This window comes from Myodes glareolus, chromosome 19, assembly GCF_982192425.1.
Source record: "Myodes glareolus chromosome 19, mMyoGla1.1, whole genome shotgun sequence".
NCBI lineage: Eukaryota > Metazoa > Chordata > Mammalia > Rodentia > Cricetidae > Myodes > Myodes glareolus.
The window spans coordinates 38,012,973-38,029,539 of NC_142044.1; the positions used below are offsets into that span (position 1 = coordinate 38,012,973).

Consider the following 16,567-nt stretch of genomic DNA (forward strand, 5'->3'; position numbering starts at 1 on the left):
AGCCCCGCCCCGGTCCCACCGAGAGCTGCGCTGCCTGGGCACCTCCGAGAGCTAGCAAACGTTTTACGCGTCACCCGGCTACGTGCCAGGAGTCCTGGTCCGGGGGATGGCAGAACCAGAGCCCAAGATATGATTAGATCATGCGGCACCCACCAAGTGCGCACACCTTGGCGGACGGTGCGCGAGGAGAGCTAGATGCTGCTAGCGAGCGTGAGGTCGTAGGAGTGCACCGCGTCCAAACGCCTGAGTCCAGGGCCCACCGCCGCCCCCACCCCTCGGTGAAGAGCTGACCTGGCCCCTAGCTACGTGGGTGGCCCCCACGCCCCAAACAGAGGTCGGATTCGGAGTCCAGTCAGTCTTTATATCTAACTGGTTTTCAAGTACAGGTTTATTCAAAGACAGAGCTGGACTAGGGCGCGGCCCAACCAAGACGGGGCGTGTCTGGCAGTGCACCCTCCTGCCGTGTTCTGCTGACCCCTGGCGGTCGTGCAGGCCAAGGAACCAGTTAGGTCTGCCCTCCCTAGTCCACTGTAATCTTGGCTTTCCAGCCAGAGGCAGGAGCACCCCAGGGGAAGCTCTGTAGCTTAGGCAGGGCTTCTTAAGTCAAATGTCCACGAAAGAGATTCAGGAGACCAAGGGAGTTATCAGGGGGTACTCCGGAGTATGTTCTTGCAGGTGATTAGATGAGTAGGCAGAGCTTGAGTGTCGTGAAAGATGACAAAGATATTGGGTTGTTGGAGGCAGTCCACGGCGCTGTCGTAGCGAAGGACCTGATCGGAGGCCCTCAAAGGAGGCGCCTTCAGATCGCGGGAGCCCTGTCCATAGTCACCGGTCAGCACCCGTGCCACAAACACCGCCTTGTGGCCTTCACTGTTGGGAGGTGAGTAGCGATCCAGTACCGACATGGAGGCACGCTTGGCGAAGTACACGCCTTGCCCGTAGAGTGTGCCTACAGGACAAGACAGGTGAGCCACCAGGGTGAGGGTCAGCAGAGTCAGCATGGCCCGTGTCCCTGCCCTGCACAGGCCTTACCGTTTCGGCCACAAAAGCTGCGGTTGAAACCGTGGGCACAGATGTCAAGCACTGCAGACTCCGATGTGCCGTGGTAGAGGACCTGCTCCACGGGGCGTTGCTGGCAGCATTGCATCAGGCGTTCCCGGTGCAGCTGGTACTGTTGCTGCAGCAGTGGGTGTGACACACGTTCCACCTGCCAAATGCATGGTAGTTGGGGTGAAGTTATTTGGTATCGATCCCTACACTGGCCAGAAAAGAGCCGAACTCAGCAATCACCAGCTCTCTGGTGGAAGGAAGAATTTAGGATTTGAAGGAAAACTTGAAGCCTCCCATCATACTCTGTCCAGAGGAATGCCCTCACCACCTCTATGGGACAAGTGGTATTGGAAAGTTGACTTCCAGGAAAGCCCCTCCAGGGAGCCCTGCAGGTGGGTAGACCCCACCCACTCACTTAGGACCAACAATCAGGCTCAGCAGTCAAAATCCCAGACAGGAGCCTATATTGCCTCTCAGTGCTGTTAAGATTGAAACAGTAGCCAGGTGGTGGTTGCTTTTCATCCCAGCACTTGGAAGGCAGAAGCAAAAAGATCTGAGTTCGAGGCGCCTGGCCTACAGAGTGAGTTCCAGGACAGCCAGGACTACATAGAGAAACCCTGCCTCGAAAAAGAAAGAGGAAAAAAAAAGAGAGAGAGAAAAAGACTCAGACTGTAGAGGAGGCCTCAGCTAACTAAGTCAACTTGGGTCCCGAAGGAACAAACTCAGGGATTCACAGCGCTTTTAAAGAAATTCTAATTGACCTTTGGAACAAGAATGCAGACTAGTATATCATCCATGAAACAAAGCTAGCCTCTCTGAAAAAGAGTCTGCACGTCAGAAACAGGACGTTTAGGATGAGATTGCAAGGCTGGAGATGCATTGCCAGAGCAGAGTGCTTGCTTAGCAAGTGGGTTGGATCCCCAAGATAAAAAGGAAAGGGAGGGGAAAGGAGGAGGAATGGAGGGTGGGAGAAGAGGAGGAGGAGGAGAAAGGGGCTCCAGAGCTAACTCTGTGGATGGGCTAGATAATGAAATGGTTAAAGCTAAAGTTTCAACTACATGGTACTCTAAGTGGATTTAAGGAACTGGTTCTGAGAACAGAGCTGAAAGAGAAAGGAACCTCGAGAGGGCAGGTAAGAGCATGAGACAGCAGGAGGTCTAAGCTCTGCTTCAAAAGAACTCCAGAAGCCAGAGACACAGGTGGTGCACCTGGGGACACAGTGGAAGATGATTCCCTGAGCTGGAGGCCATGTCACCAGATGGCGAGAACCGTGAAATGCCAAGGACACTGGGAAAGACAGGCCCCCGGTACCTAACAGAAAACCATAGCGTTTGAAGTGAAGAAAACTTTGCAAGAATATACATACACACCAAGGTCAGTATACAAATACAAATGGAAAAAAAAATCCCACACTGGGTTTCTCAACACTAACACTGGACATTAGTAAATCGTCAAGCATGGGGCTGGAGAGATAGCTCAGTTGTTAAGAGTGTATAATGCTCTTGCAGAGGACACAAGTTTGATTCCCAGCACCCATGTCAGATGGCTCGTAACCACCCATAGTTCCAGCTCCAGAGGGATCACCTGCACTCATGTACACATACATAATTTCCCTCTCGTATACCTCCACCCACAACACAATTTTTTTTAGATCTTTAAAAAAAAAAATGGGCTGAGAGATGGCTCAGTGGTTAAGAGCACTGACTGCTCTTCCAGAGGTCCCGAGTTTAATTCTCAGCAACCACATGGTGACTCACAATCATCTTCATGTATAATAGGATCTGATGCCCTCTTCTGACATGTCAGTATACATGCAGAGCACGCATACATAAAATATAAATTTTAAAAATAAAGCAATTGTACTAGCTTTGAGGAGGGTGAATATGACCCAACAGGTAAAGGCCCTTGCCATGTGAGCCTAGAACCTTCATTCAGGCCCCAGAACCCACCTGCATAAAGATGGAAGGAGAGCAATGTCTTCAAATATCTGAGAAAAAAATATTTTGAATCTAAACACTATATCCCAATCAGGATAATAATGAAGACAAATAAGGACATATCAGCAAATGAAAGATCATGGAAAGTTTACATCTATATCAAATTAGAGCCAAGTGTGGTGACTCATGCCTTTAATTCAAATACTCGGTTTATCAAGACTGGGTTTCTCTTTATAGCCTTGGTTGTCCTGAAACTCGCTCTGTAGACCAGGCTGGCCTCAAACTCAGAGATTCGCCTGCCTCTGCCTCCCAACTGCTGGTATTAAAGGAGTGCACCACCAAAGCCTGGCTAAAATTGGTTTGTTTGTTTCTATGTAGGTGTTTGTACATTCACTCAGGGGCCAAAAGGCATCAGTGGTCTCGAGCTGGAGTGACAGGCAGTTATGAGCTGCCTAACACGGGTACGGAAACCCAAACTACGGCCCTCTGAAAACGCAGCAAGTAGCCCTAACCACTGAGCCATCTCTCCAGCCTCCACACTGTTGTTTTTTTTTTCCTTAAAAAAATAGATTATTTTTAGGGGCTGGAGAGGTGGCTCTGTAGTTAAAAGCACTGGTTGGTCTTCTAAAGAACATGGGTTCAGTATCCATCACCCACATAGTGCATTCTTCTGGCATCCCTGGGTACCAGGCACACACATAGTGCAGACACAGATGCAGACAAAACACTTGTGTACATAAAATAAAATAAATAAAAATTGAAAAAAAAATGTGTGTTACAAATATATTGTGCTAATGTGTTTGTTTTGCCTGCATGTATGTCTGTGCACGACATACATGCCTAATGCTAGCAGAGTTCGGAAGAGGACATCAGGTTCCCTGGAAATGGAGTTCCTGATGGTTCTGAGCCACCATGTGGTTGCTAAGAATCCAGGCCCTGCAGATTTGTTAGTTTTTCTTTTTTCTCTTTCTTTTTTTTTGTTTTTTGTTTGTTTGTTTGTTTGTTTTTGTTTTTGTTTTTTGAGACAAGATTTCTTTGTGTAGCCCTGGATGTCCTTGGATTCATTCTGTAGACCAGGCTGGCCTCAAACTCACGGAAATCTACCTGCCTCTGACTCCCATGTGCTGGGACTAAAGGTTTGTGCCGCCACTGGCCAGCTAGCTCCCACATTTCAACCAATCTGGTTACATTTACCTGGTTGTGATGCCAGGGTAGGCATTTTTTTCGTTATCAACATAGAGCCAAAGCACGCAGACTACAATGTGTTTATGCACCTTAACGACATAGCATAAACACTGTAAATGACCGAATGAGGAGATGGGGCAAAGAAGAGGTGGCAGAAAAAGAAAGAAGAGCCAGTCTATTCTTTGTATAGCTAGACAAGCAAAAAAAAGGTATCTCTAATAACAGGGAAAAAAACCAAAAATGTGCCATCATAAGTTATAAACCCTCGAAAATCAAGTAAATGATCTATATGAAGACAGAAGCTGCCAGCCCTACCCACAACTTTCAGTCTTACCACACGATGGCAACTCGTCTGTCCTTTCTAATGGTTGACCGCTGTCCCTCTCTGGCCTCATCCATGAGTACATTCAGTCTTCCGGGCGAGAAAACTGGTTCATCGCACATTCTTTTCTGGTTCACTCACCATCTCCTTAGCGCATTTCCAGAGTGGTCCCTCTTGTTACTGCCTGCATACTCTCTGCTCCCTCATCATATGTAGCAAACTAGTCTGGCAGTCCCTCACCCTCAGTCCTTAATTTATTTCCTTATTTGTGTTTTTGAGACAGAGTCTCACTATATAATTCTGACTGGACTGGAACTCGCTTTGTAGACCAGGATAGCCTTAAACTCACAGAGATCCCCCTGCCTCTGTTATTCTTTTCTCACCTGCTTGGACAGTACCTGGTCCCAGGGCTTCATTCTGGCCCCCTGCTACCTGGTACTAGGTTATTTTTTGTCCATGCTCATAGCTGCCAAATTGAGCAAGGAGCAGCCACTGTATTTAAATGTATACAATACATATATCTATGCACTTTTTTCTTCCACTAACCTATATCTCCAGCCCCATAAAAAAATGTATAGTGTTTTATTTACACATAAAGAGGTAAGACTTTGCCAGAACAGGCCTCTCTCTGTCAGAGACAGAATACCCCTAACTACCACAACCGACCAGGAAGAGTGATCCTCACATTGGCCACCAGATGGTATTGCCACTCCACGCTCCAGACAAAGGACCGGTGACAAAGTCATCTAGTTCCCCATCTAGCCCTGGTAGGAAGCATCACTCAGGGAGGCCTGGCAGATCCCTAACCCCTGTGCCCTTCTGGGCATCTTCCTCAGACTCTAAATGTTCTCTGGGAAAAGAAGGGGTACTTATCTACTGTAGGGAGGAGCAGAGAAACCCTGAGTGAAGTCCCGAGTGAACGTATGTTGGTGACATGAGCAGTCATGTCAAGGACCACAGAACCTTGGCGAAGCCTTCTTCTGGTCCAAATGTGGGTACTGATGGTGTGTGCAGAAAATGTCCACCATAGCTTTCTCCCCTGGGTTATGTACTGCCTGAAGACTGCTCCCAACAGAGACTGCTCCTTGCCCAGCTGTGTGCAATAACTTAATTCCTCCTCCTGCTCAACTCCACACAATAAAGACAACCAGTGTCTGCAGTTTCCCCATCTAAGAGCCCAGAGCCCATCCCAGCTAGCTATGTGTCTCTGTGTTTGTCTTTTCTTCATCCCCTCAATGCCCTCAGTCAGGTCCAAGTCCCTGGAGCCATGCACGGGTGCAGCCAGCCATTCTATCAGCCTTCAGCGTATCCACTTTGAGCAGCTTTGGTCAACTGACCCTAACACACAGAGAAGTGTACACACAAGGCCAGCAGCACAGGACATGAACTCACCCGAACAATTCTGATCCTGCTGTGGGCAGCATCCAAGGAATCATAAAAGGCCTGCACCACATCCTGGAACTCCTTGGAATTCTCCTCCAGGGCCTCCAGCCTGCCCAAAGGTTCCTTCAGGCTCTGCTCTGACACTGACACACGGGAAGAAAGCGCATTAGGCGCATATCTCGAGCACTAGGCCAGAAGCTAATCCGTCCCACCCTCCCCAAGTCCAAGGTACAGACTCACAGTTGTTTGACGCCTCCAACGGAAAGGTCGAATTCTGGTCATAGGGTCCAACGAGCAGAGCAGCCAAATGGCGAGCTGCGCGGGCAGGCTGAACCCCAAAGCCACGGATGATGGCGCGGTCGCCATGCAGGGTGACGCTCACATCATGGCACCTCTCCAGGCGAGTCCCAAGCTCTGAGGGCAGCACACAGCCCTGAAGACTCACTGTCTCCTCCCGAAGGTGCACCTCCAAGGCAGCTGACAATGCCCGATCCAATTCATCCATATCCTGCTGGAAGGAAGTGTGTACCACCAGCTGCGCCCTGCCTCCACTGCCCTCACCCAGGGGCTCTTCTGCTTCTAACAGGGAGAGGGCCATGGCTCGCCTTAGTGCGCTGGCCTCCTGCTGCTCCACCACTTGGCCTTGAGACTCCAAGGACCGGTGGATAGCCAGCTGCAGGGTGGCCTCTTCTTCTAACTGTCCAGGTGTCCCAGTGCTGAGGGCCACAGGCTCTGCCCTAGCCTCAAGTGTGGATTTTTCCTCCTGCTGCTCAAGGGTGGTCTCCTCTGGCTGCTCTCCAGCTTTCTCCCTCCGCATCTCCATAGGCAGCCAGTTCTCCCCATGAAGGCCTTCCAGGGTAGCCAGCAGCTCTTTGACTTCCTCTAAGGGCAGAAAGAGGCCACTAGGTCAGGAGTCAAGTCCAGCCAAGGGGCTAATAATAAACAATAGGATGAGTCGTAAGGGCTAAAAGATAGAGATTGTATCTGTGGGTACAGAGTATACCACAAAATAATCACTAAATCAGCAATAGAGCAGAGAAGGGGGAGGATGGTCAAGAAAAGACCACAGGACCTTGTAGGGCCCTTGGGAAGCCCTCCAGTATCTAGGAGAGCATGCCCTACCCAGTCTCATGGTCTCCTGATAGCTGCCTGTACTGTGGCCATGGAGGGCCTCAATGGGATCAGCCTGTGGGAGGAGAATGTCAGAGTCAAAGCAGAGGAGGTATCTAGGCCTGGGCTGTGAGAAAAAGGACAGAACTCCATCTTACCCTTTCAGGATCTAGGTCCAGGGTAGCGCTGGCCAGATGTTCTGTCCCAAAGACACACTGGAACTGGGCCTCCAATCCGTGAAGAAGGTGCTGCCCCTCCACAGCCAGCAGGAACCGGGCACTGCCCGGGTGCTTCATGTTCAGCGTGTGGCAGCTAATGCTGTCCAGCAGACTCTGCAGCAACTCTTGGGCTGCCTGGCATGGGGCCCTAGGTCCACAAAGCTGCAAGACCGTAAGAGGACAGCCTACAGGTTAGAGTACAGGAAAGACACCTGGACCTAAGAGAAGTGGTAAAGTGAGATTCTGAGGGTCACTCACCCGAAAGCCAGTTACATCTACTCCTTCAAGTGGGAAAAGGGCAACATCTTCCAGGCTGGCAAGAAGGTCCTCATGGTAGAGCTGCAGGAAGCGCACGGCCCCTGAATCCATTAACATTACTATCTCCACCGGTTCCTCTTGCCTCTGCAATTCCTCATACCCAGGGCTCTCCAGCTCTCTCTCTGGAGACTCTGTGGCCATTAGTCCCTCTTGCTCTGGTGAGCCAGTGGCCACTTCATCCAGGCCCTCCGGCCTCTGAACTTCCATAGAGTATGAGGCCATAGATCCTCCATGCCCTGAGAGCCCTATAAAGCTTTCTACTGAACCTACTGGGCTTGCAGACCCCATAATCCCCTCGCTTGTGAAACCAGCCTTCTCTGGAGATCCCATAGCTCCCTGGTTTATAGGCTCCTCTTGCTCCAGAGACTTCACAGGCCCTGAATCAACTGGCACGTCTTGTCCTGAAGCCTCCACAGGACCTGTCCTTAGAGAGGCTCCTAATTGTCCTGGTGCCTCCTCAGAGCCCACAGTCATAGTCAGGGTCTCGGCCTGCCCTCCAGGATCTAAGAGAGCATGCTCAGTGGCTCCAGATTCCTGCATGCTTGGGTGATCCCCTTCACTGGCGCCGTCAGCAAGCTCCTCTGGCTCCAATACATCGTAGTGGGGGACAAGGCTCAACTCAGAGCCCTGCAGCCAGTGTTTCTGCTTCAGCACCCGTTCAGCCACTGGAGGAGAAGAGAAGACAGAAAGCCCATTAGGTTTCTAGCACAGATTGAGTGTCCCCTTAGTGTAGTTTCATCGCCTCACTCACCCTGCCACTCCTGAAAGTTGATGACAGTACCCAGTTGCCTGGGCAGGCTGCGCAGGCCCTCCAAGGGTCCCCCACCACTGCGACGCTTATTCTCCAGGTACAGCTCCAGCAGCAAGGGGTCCACTGGGGTGGCGCTGTCCACCACGCGTACTGCTCGGGTCTGGGGCACCCAGGCCAAGGATACTGTGACACCATTCAGAGGCAGATTCCGGGCCTGCTCCTCCAGGGCACAGACATCTGTGGGCAGTATGGAAATCAGCTCAGGCACCTTCCTTAACTTTCAGAAGCTATGTCCCAACCCTGCCTGCCTCTCTTACCTGCCTCAGAAAGGGGCATGGATAACTGGACCAGAGCACAGTCCTGCCGAGGACTGGCCAGCGCACGGCAAGCCTGCGCTGGGTGCCCCATGGCACGCAGCAGAGCCTGAACATGTTGTTCCAGGCTCAGAGGTGAAGTGCCCGGTGGCAGTTGGTGGAGAAGCACACGTTCAGGGGCCCTTGGGGGCGCTGGCCTCAGGCTCAGGCGCACACCAGCTAGCTGGTGCTCCGCCCGGGTTAAGACCCTTTTCGCGTCTGTAAACAGAGGCAAGGTGTCAGAGACCTCAAAGTTCAGGGCACCCAGGCAGCCCCTGGAGTTAGCCTCCTCACCTGCGGGATCTTGAAAGATGAGGATGCCCCCACAGCCTAGTCTCTGCCAGCTCAACAGAGGCCCTCCACCTGAGCGACGGTAGTTCTCAAAGTAGAGAGTGAGTAGCTCATCGGGCACTTCAGGGGACAGTCCCCGGAGCTCCACGGCTGCCCCAGCCTCCACCTCTGCCATCAGAATCCTGTGATGCGACACGTGGGAAGGGAAGAGGCCCGCTCCATCTGTTGGGTTCTCTCTCCCAGGCCCCTAGTTGTTCCCCAACAGCTTCATTATTTACACTCACCCTGTCGGTCAGTAAGGCCGGAAGTCCTTGCCAGGCAGAAGGCCTGAGATAGAAAAGCAAAAGTGAAACCAAGTGGAGGAAGAAAAGAGGGAGGAGCTAAGCCAGTGGCTGTAACTCAGGCGCTTCCTGTCCTGGTGAAACCTTAGCCTCAGTCCACAAAGAACTTCTAAAGGCCCTTCTGCAGCACGTCCACTAGCTTCTGACCGGCAGAGTGGAACACATGTCTTCTAGACTTTCTCCACTTTCTTGGCTTCCCTTTGTGACTAATCACCCTCCCTACAGGATACTTAGGTCGCTGTCTGCCCTAAAGAGTCTCCTGGCTTCTGTTCTCTGTGTCCTAGACGTGAGCAGCACCGAGTCTGTAGGCGGGCCCCTGCCTGAGGCTGGCTCTTAGAAACCTTCCCAAACAAGTCCTTCATACCCAGAGAGTAACCAGCCTTGCTTCTAAGTGCTGGAGGTGAGCAATTCCACCCTTGGTTCCCTAAAAGTACAAGCAAAAGCCCTTGCTGCCAAGCCTGTCAAACTGAGTTCTGATTCCTGGGTCTCACAAGATGGAAGGAGAGGGCTGATTCTTGCCCTCTGATTTGTCTGATTTCCACATGTGTGCCACACCATAGCACTCATTCACACACACACAGGCACTTCCTGTCCTGGTGAAGTCTATATATATATATATATATATATATATATATATATATATATATATATATGTATGTATGTTACATATATATGTATCCACACACAAATAAGTATTTTAAAAATGTAAAGCTCACATCACAACACAGCTCCTTTCTTTCCTGTGCCCTCAAGCCCACATCTGCCTAGTCCTTCCATTTGTATCATTTTGGCCATCACTATGCTGACAGCCTTTCAGCCACGGATCCTTACCACAGAAGGGGAGCTGGAAGTGCAGACAGGATCCAGAGGGCCAGGCCTCCCTCCGAAGATATGCCTTTATTTTTTATTTTGAAACAGGCTGTCCCCTTTGTAACCCAGACTGTCAGGAACTCACTATGCAGGCCAGGTTGGTCTTGAACTAGAAGTGGTTCTCTGTCCACTCTCCTGAAAGCTGGAGCTGTAGGCATGTAGAACCATGCCCAGATTTGGGGCTGTGCCTTTATAATTCACTCTCCTACCCACCACCAACCGTGCCCACCCTCATATCCCGTTTGCTCAATCTCCTCCAAAGCTGTGACTACTGTTACTCTCTACCCATTCCTTCCAGTCATCCCAGCCCTAGCTCTGCCGTTCTTCCAGAGGATCATGGTTTTGCCCAATCTATGCAGCAAACCTGTAGTCCTTGCCTCTCCACTACCTTTCCTCTATGCATCAAACCTGTAGTCCTTACCTCTCCACTACCTTTCCTCTCCCCACAATTAAGACCCTCCAGAACTTCTCAAAGGACCATGCTACCCTCTCTTCTTCTCTGCCACGCCCACTGTGGTTCCCCCATGAAGCTGGCAGGGTACTGATGACAGCTACAAACCCCAAAGCCAATGACAGTAAAAACTAAAGTCTGATTGGCCCCAGTTCCCATTCCTCTAATTCCTTCCCATACCTGCACACGCTGATGCTTAGTGGGCTCTGACCTCCCTACCCTCAGCTCTTACCAAACCAGTACCCCTGGGCTAGCTTTCCTCTGCATGACCTAGCCTTCCCCCACAGAGCCATGTGGCCATCCCTTCTCCATGATTTCCCTTACCCAGCCCTTAGTAGCAGATAAAATTTGGAGCTAAAAACTCAAAGGGCCTCTGAGTGGTCCAGGTTCCTTCTGCGTCCCTAGAGTCAATTTTGTGTGTGTCATTTTATTTTCCTCTGAGGTCCCGCAAATTATATGAGATTCTATTTCTACAAAAGCCTGTCCCGCCTACGCTATTATAGGTCTTAACCACCTCCCAGCACACTGCAGATAAATGCCAGCTACAGAAGGCCTGTCAGACAGGGGTACATTCAAACAGCTCATATTACTGCCATTGTTAAATCTTCAGGAATGTCTGGGAACTGGATGTTAAAATGATAACGTCCCGTGTGCTGGTTACTGCTAACTGCCAACTTGATCCAATCTAGAAAGATCTGGGAAGAAAGGTTTAGAGTGGAATTAGCTAGAATAGGTTGGCCAGTGGGTATGTCTGTGAGGGATTTTCTTGTTAATTGAGGGTGGAACAACCACCATTTCTCTAAACTGTATAAGAAAGTTAACCGAGAGCAAGCAAGCAAGTAGCATAATTTTTCTGCTCTTGGCTGTACACATGAAGAGACTTGCAGCTTCCATTCCTGCGTTGACTTGGGCAAAATGATAGACTGTGACCTGCAATTGGGAGCCTGATGAGCCTCCCTCCCCTGTGCCGCTTTCTTTCCGGGTGTTCATGGCGACGGAACGCTACTAGAATTTGTAATCAGTAACGGTGAGCATGTTTATCTGGAGGATGTGAAAAAGCACAGGCTTATCCTCACTAGATTCTGCTGTTAGCACTCTCTGGACACAGGCGAGAAACCGTTCCCAACCTCACCAAAAAGTCTCAGAAAGGCCAGAAAATAAGAATCAAAGAAGTATAGAATGCCCTAAGCCACAGAGGACCAGGGGGCCACCTAGTGGGATGTTTTTTCAGACCCCCCCCACCAGAGTTGAGGCAAGGAGTTATCACCACCTCAGCTTTCTGATTTTTTTTTAAATTTATTTATTATGTATATAGTGTTCTGGGCACCAGATCGCATTATAGATGGGTGGAGCCATCATGTGGTTGCTGGGAATTGAACTCAGGACCTCTGGAATAGCAGTCAGCTCTCTTAACCTCTGAGCCATCTCTCCAGCCCTCTGATTTTTTTTTAATTTATTATATATATATATATAGTGTTCTGTCTACATGGTTGCCTGAATGCCAGAAGAGGGCACCAGATCTCATTACAGATGGTTGTGAGGCACCATGTGGTTGCTCATGACCTCTGGAAGAGCAGTCAATGTTTTTAACCTCTGAGCCATCTCTCCAGCCCCAGATAAGTGTATTATTTTTTGTTTTTTTTCAAGACCAGGTTTTTTCGTGTAGCCCTGGCTGTCCTGCAGCTTGCTTCATAGGCCAGGCTGGCCTCAAACTCACAGAGATCCTCTGCCTCTGTCTTCAGAGAGCGGGGTTTAAAGGTGTGTGCCAACAACTCCTGGCCTGACAAGCTCCTTGTGAGGATATGAGACAAGTGACCAGAGGCTGAGTATGGAAAGAATGGAGCAATCAAATGATTAATGTCTTAGTCTGGAATAGGTGTGGATTGAAAGGGAAAGTGAATTCTGTGTTTTAAAGTGAATAATGGTCTGGGTGTAGTGGATCATGCCTGTAATCACAGTAGTTGGAAGGCTGAGGCAGGAGGATTGTCACAAGTTTGAGGCCAGTCTGTTACACAGTGAGTTCCAAGCCAGCTGTGGTTACAGAGACCTTGTCTCAAAACAGCAAAGCCAAGAAGGGATGGAGTCCTTGGAAGCTTCAGTAAATCCTGCATTTAGGAATTAACTCCCTAGACAGAGAGTCACATAAGCCATAGCGGAACCACGGCTCCGGAAGTCGTTAGCCCCCCATGCCAGACTCCAACCCTGATCAGAAAGTGCAGGGTGCAGGACTCTGTCTAACCTGGGACGACTACCCTACCGACAGCAGTAAACTGCTAGTTAGACGGCGCAGAGCAGTTTAGGTGGGCGTAAATGCACCCTGACCGGGCACAACACCCGCCCTATCACAAGGACCCGCCCCGCCCCGTCATAAGGCCCCGCCCCATCACAAGGCCCGCCCCGTCACAAGGCCCGCCCAGTCACAAGGCTCCTGCGTCTCCCCAGCCGCAGGCGCAGGCCCAAGCAATCCGGCCGCCCAGCGGGTGCAGGTGCGGACGCATCGGCCATCACTGCGCGCGGCTGCGCAGCGGGCACCGTAAGCACCGGCCTCTGGCTCCCCGGCAGCGGTGAGTCCCCCAACCAAACCCAAGAGCTTGTCACCGCCGCAGCCCCCTGCCAGTCGGCCATCCCCTCCCTGCGTTGTTACTGAGTGCGGCCGCCTCGGGTCAGTTGGTTCGGCCAGGACTCGCTGCCCGCTCGCCCAGACTGGTGGCATCATTGGGGGTGGGGAGCTACGGCGGCCCTGAGCAGAAGGGAGGGGGTGGCGCTCTGCAGCCGCCCAGACTCGAGGGCCAGCGACCTCCCAATCCTGCGGGAGGGCCCATCGGCCCTCCAGACGGGTTCTGTGGCCACCGCCCCCTCCCCCGTCGTCCCCATTCCCCGCTTTGTTCCCTTGAACGCCCTCTGGTCGCTTCCATCCCCCACACACCCCCGCACCCCGCTGTTCCTGGCGTACCCTACTAGCAGACACCTTAGCAGCCAATACAGGCCTGCACTGAGCCCCGGGAGCTAGGGACATTCGGCTCTGTGCTTAGGAGGAGGGTCAGGGTTCCGGCTGGTCACAGATGGCCTGGGGATTTCCTGGGATAGAAATAGCCGCTTGCGCTGGCCCCTTCAAGCTGCTTAATAGGCGGGATAGGAGAGGGAGGGCCAGGGCACACCCCCACGCCTCTCTAGCCTCTGCGCCGCACCCCAGACCCTTAGTTGCTGAGCTCTAACCCGAAAGACTGGCAGCGGTCAGAAGGCATCTCTCAAGCTCCAAGCCGAGGCTGACAGCCATCACTCTTTCTCCCATCCCCCACCCCTAGATCGGTCTAAAGCAGCCCCTTCCAAAGGGTCCACATCGGTCTCCCCGAGCCCCACCCAACGCTCCCCGCCTCCTTGTTCTGAGGCTTCCTAAACCCTCGTACAAAGGTCATGGTCCAGCTTTTTTTTTTTTTTTTCTTCCTGGGTTTTGAGCAGGTGGGGCTGTCAATGATTCCAGTCTCCCAGAGGTAACTGTTCCTTTTTTCTCCTCTAGGGGCAGCCGCAGAACCCGAGGCCATGTCCCATGAAAAGAGTTTCTTGGTGTCTGGGGACAGCTATCCTCCCCCAAACCCTGGATATCCTGTGGGGCCCCAAGCCCCTATGCCTCCCTATGTTCAGCCTCCCTACCCTGGGGCCCCATACCCACAGCCTCCTTTCCAGCCTTCTCCCTATGGTCAGCCAGGGTATCCCCATGGGCCCATTCCCTACCCACAAGGTGGCTACCCTCAGGGACCCTACCCTCAAGGAGGCTACCCACAGGGGCCATTCCCACAGAGCCCCTTCCCCCCTAACCCATATGGACAGCCACCACCCTTCCAGGACCCTGCCTGTAAGTGTAGGGAAAAGTGGGGCAGGGGCAGGGACTCAACTACTCTCGTGGGACACTGACCCAGCCTCTGCCCCTAGCACCACAGCATGGGAACTATCAGGAAGAAGGACCTCCATCCTACTATGACAACCAGGACTTCCCCGCTGTCAACTGGGACAAGAACATTCGGCAGGCCTTCATCAGAAAGGTTGGGCCTGGCCGGTGTGTGGGCTGGGAGGCCGCTGAGGTGGGGCTCTGACTTGTTCCCTCCCCAGGTGTTTCTGGTGCTGACCCTGCAGCTGTCCGTGACCCTGTCGACCGTGGCCGTTTTCACTTTTGTTGGGGAGGTGAAGTGCTTTGTCCGAGAGAATGTCTGGACCTATTATGTCTCCTACGCCATCTTCTTCATCTCCCTCATTGTCCTCAGCTGTTGTGGGGACTTCCGGCGAAAGCATCCCTGGAATCTTGTTGCTCTGGTAACTCCCACACCTGAGCCCAGTACCCCTAGGCCTGTGGAACAGGAAAGGGAGGTGCACAGGGGTTGGACCAGGAGCATCTCCACACACCCACCGCCCCCCTGTGACCCTCTTCTGCAGTCAATCCTGACCGTCAGCTTGTCCTACATGGTGGGCATGATAGCCAGCTTTTACGACACGGAGGCAGTCATCATGGCAGTGGGCATCACCACAGCTGTCTGCTTCACGGTGGTCATCTTCTCCATGCAGGTAAGGGGCACCTAAGACAGGACTGTAGCCTCGGGGGCCCTCCGCACCCACAGTCTCTCACCTCCTGCCCTCCCTTCTAGACCCGCTATGACTTTACCTCGTGCATGGGCGTGCTCCTGGTAAGTGTGGTGGTGCTCTTCATCTTTGCCATACTCTGCATCTTCATCCGGAACCGCATCCTGGAGATTGTGTATGCCTCGCTGGGCGCTCTGCTCTTCACCTGCGTAAGTGGGGGTGCTGGGAGGCCTTCGCGGGGCTACCGAGTGAGTAACTACGTGGTTTAATACCAACTGTGTCTTTACCCCCTAGTTCCTGGCAGTGGACACTCAACTGCTCCTGGGGAACAAGCAGCTCTCCCTGAGCCCAGAGGAGTATGTGTTTGCGGCTCTGAACCTTTACACGGACATCATCAACATCTTCCTATATATCCTCACCATCATTGGCCGTGCCAAGGAGTAGTAGAAGCCCCAGCTCAGGTGGCATGGTTGGCTGAGACCCATGCCCCTGGCATGATAACGCCATCTGTGCTTCCCTCTCTCTGATTCCCCAGGCACAGCCTGGAGCAGAGGGAGGCCCCCTCACCCTCGTGTATGTACACTGCAAATACTTAACGTGCGGACCCTGTGTGGCCACAGCATGGCCCTTTTTAGCCCTCTTGCCCTTACCAAGGGTTGATGGGGCTGCGTTTCTGTGCCACCTTCTGTCCACTCATTGTTGCATGAGCCCTGTCTGCCAGTCCATCGTAGGGTCTGGGATCAACACCAGGTCCCAGGGGAGAAGATCACTCTAAGAGGTGAGGGTGCACGTCTTTCCTCCTGTCCCAGCTCCCCTGGCATAGAGTACCCCCATACCCTCCACACCTTGCCTTCTGAGGGCCATGCAGGGTGGGGTTTCATTCTTGTGCTGAGCCCTGGGAGTAGAAAGGATGGCATGTTTCAGGGAGGAGCCCTTCTCTCAAGCTGCCATCATTAAAATCCAATAAAGGGTACCTCCTCCTCTCTGCTTCTCCTTGTCTCTCTTCTCTCTGTCGCTTCTTTCTTGGGCTGTGGAGGGGCTTCAGCACTGCCCCGCCCTGACTGGTGATAAGTTTGAGACAGGCACTGACCATGGAGGGAAATGACAGGACCTAAGCATTGATAAGTCACTCTTCCTCCTCCTCGCCATCCGCCAGCCTCATTTTAAGGTGTACTGGAATCTGAGCTGAAGACAGGGTTCCCGAGGCATGCAGGATAGTGCCAGGTCACACAGTTTGGAGTACACTGGCTGTGCATGCCACTCTGCTGAGGATGGCACACCGCGGCAGTGGCTCTGTGAGCACCTTATGTCTCTGTCTCAGGGCCAGCAGCCTAGGTCACTGACACAACCCTAAAAGAGCAGGCTCCTTGGCCTCTGATATCATGGCACTGCCTTTTGGTGCCAGTTCCTCAGGC

At 52.2% G+C, this 16,567-nt stretch overlaps 2 protein-coding genes across 3 annotated transcripts; one reads left to right on the top strand and one right to left on the bottom strand.

The window, feature by feature from the left end:
* Positions 1-370: 370 nt before the first annotated feature.
* On the bottom strand, positions 371-9,355 carry Parp10 (poly(ADP-ribose) polymerase family member 10). 2 transcript variants are annotated; one of them, XM_048454527.3, is made up of 11 exons: positions 9,203-9,355; positions 8,922-9,100; positions 8,592-8,846; positions 8,275-8,511; positions 7,464-8,188; positions 7,146-7,367; positions 7,000-7,063; positions 6,118-6,759; positions 5,887-6,020; positions 1,033-1,207; positions 371-949 (listed from the first exon to the last, which is right to left on the bottom strand). In XM_048454527.3, the coding sequence occupies exons 2-11, from the start codon at positions 9,091-9,093 to the stop codon at positions 645-647; spliced, it is 2,931 nt and encodes a 976-aa protein (XP_048310484.2). In that variant the 5' UTR covers positions 9,094-9,100; positions 9,203-9,355; the 3' UTR covers positions 371-644. The 2 variants fall into 2 exon arrangements, with proteins under 2 accessions (XP_048310484.2, XP_048310483.2); XM_048454526.3 differs by having other exon boundaries at positions 8,922-9,258.
* A 3,635-nt stretch (positions 9,356-12,990) lies between these two features.
* Positions 12,991-16,135, top strand: Grina (glutamate ionotropic receptor NMDA type subunit associated protein 1). The gene is made up of 7 exons (XM_048454528.3): positions 12,991-13,144; positions 14,098-14,433; positions 14,511-14,620; positions 14,688-14,888; positions 15,009-15,137; positions 15,218-15,361; positions 15,447-16,135. The coding sequence occupies exons 2-7, from the start codon at positions 14,121-14,123 to the stop codon at positions 15,594-15,596; spliced, it is 1,047 nt and encodes a 348-aa protein (XP_048310485.1). The 5' UTR covers positions 12,991-13,144; positions 14,098-14,120; the 3' UTR covers positions 15,597-16,135.
* The last annotated feature ends 432 nt before the right edge of the window (positions 16,136-16,567 follow it).

What these genes read in the sequence shown, in the direction of transcription:
- Parp10 (XM_048454527.3), bottom strand. Translation starts at nt 9,093, where the DNA reads ATGGCAGAGGTGGAGGCTGGGGCAGCCGTGGAGCTCCGGGGACTGTCC. An exon ending in TGGACCTAGATCCTGAAAGG is followed by an intron (nt 7,064 to 7,145) that starts GTAAGATGGAGT and finishes CTCCTCCCACAG; the next exon opens with GCTGATCCCATTGAGGCCCT. An exon ending in GTTGGAGGCGTCAAACAACT is followed by an intron (nt 6,021 to 6,117) that starts GTGAGTCTGTAC and finishes CCCGTGTGTCAG; the next exon opens with TGTCAGAGCAGAGCCTGAAG.
- Grina (XM_048454528.3), top strand. Translation starts at nt 14,121, where the DNA reads ATGTCCCATGAAAAGAGTTTCTTGGTGTCTGGGGACAGCTATCCTCCC. An exon ending in CCTGGAATCTTGTTGCTCTG is followed by an intron (nt 14,889 to 15,008) that starts GTAACTCCCACA and finishes CCTCTTCTGCAG; the next exon opens with TCAATCCTGACCGTCAGCTT. An exon ending in TGGTCATCTTCTCCATGCAG is followed by an intron (nt 15,138 to 15,217) that starts GTAAGGGGCACC and finishes CCTCCCTTCTAG; the next exon opens with ACCCGCTATGACTTTACCTC.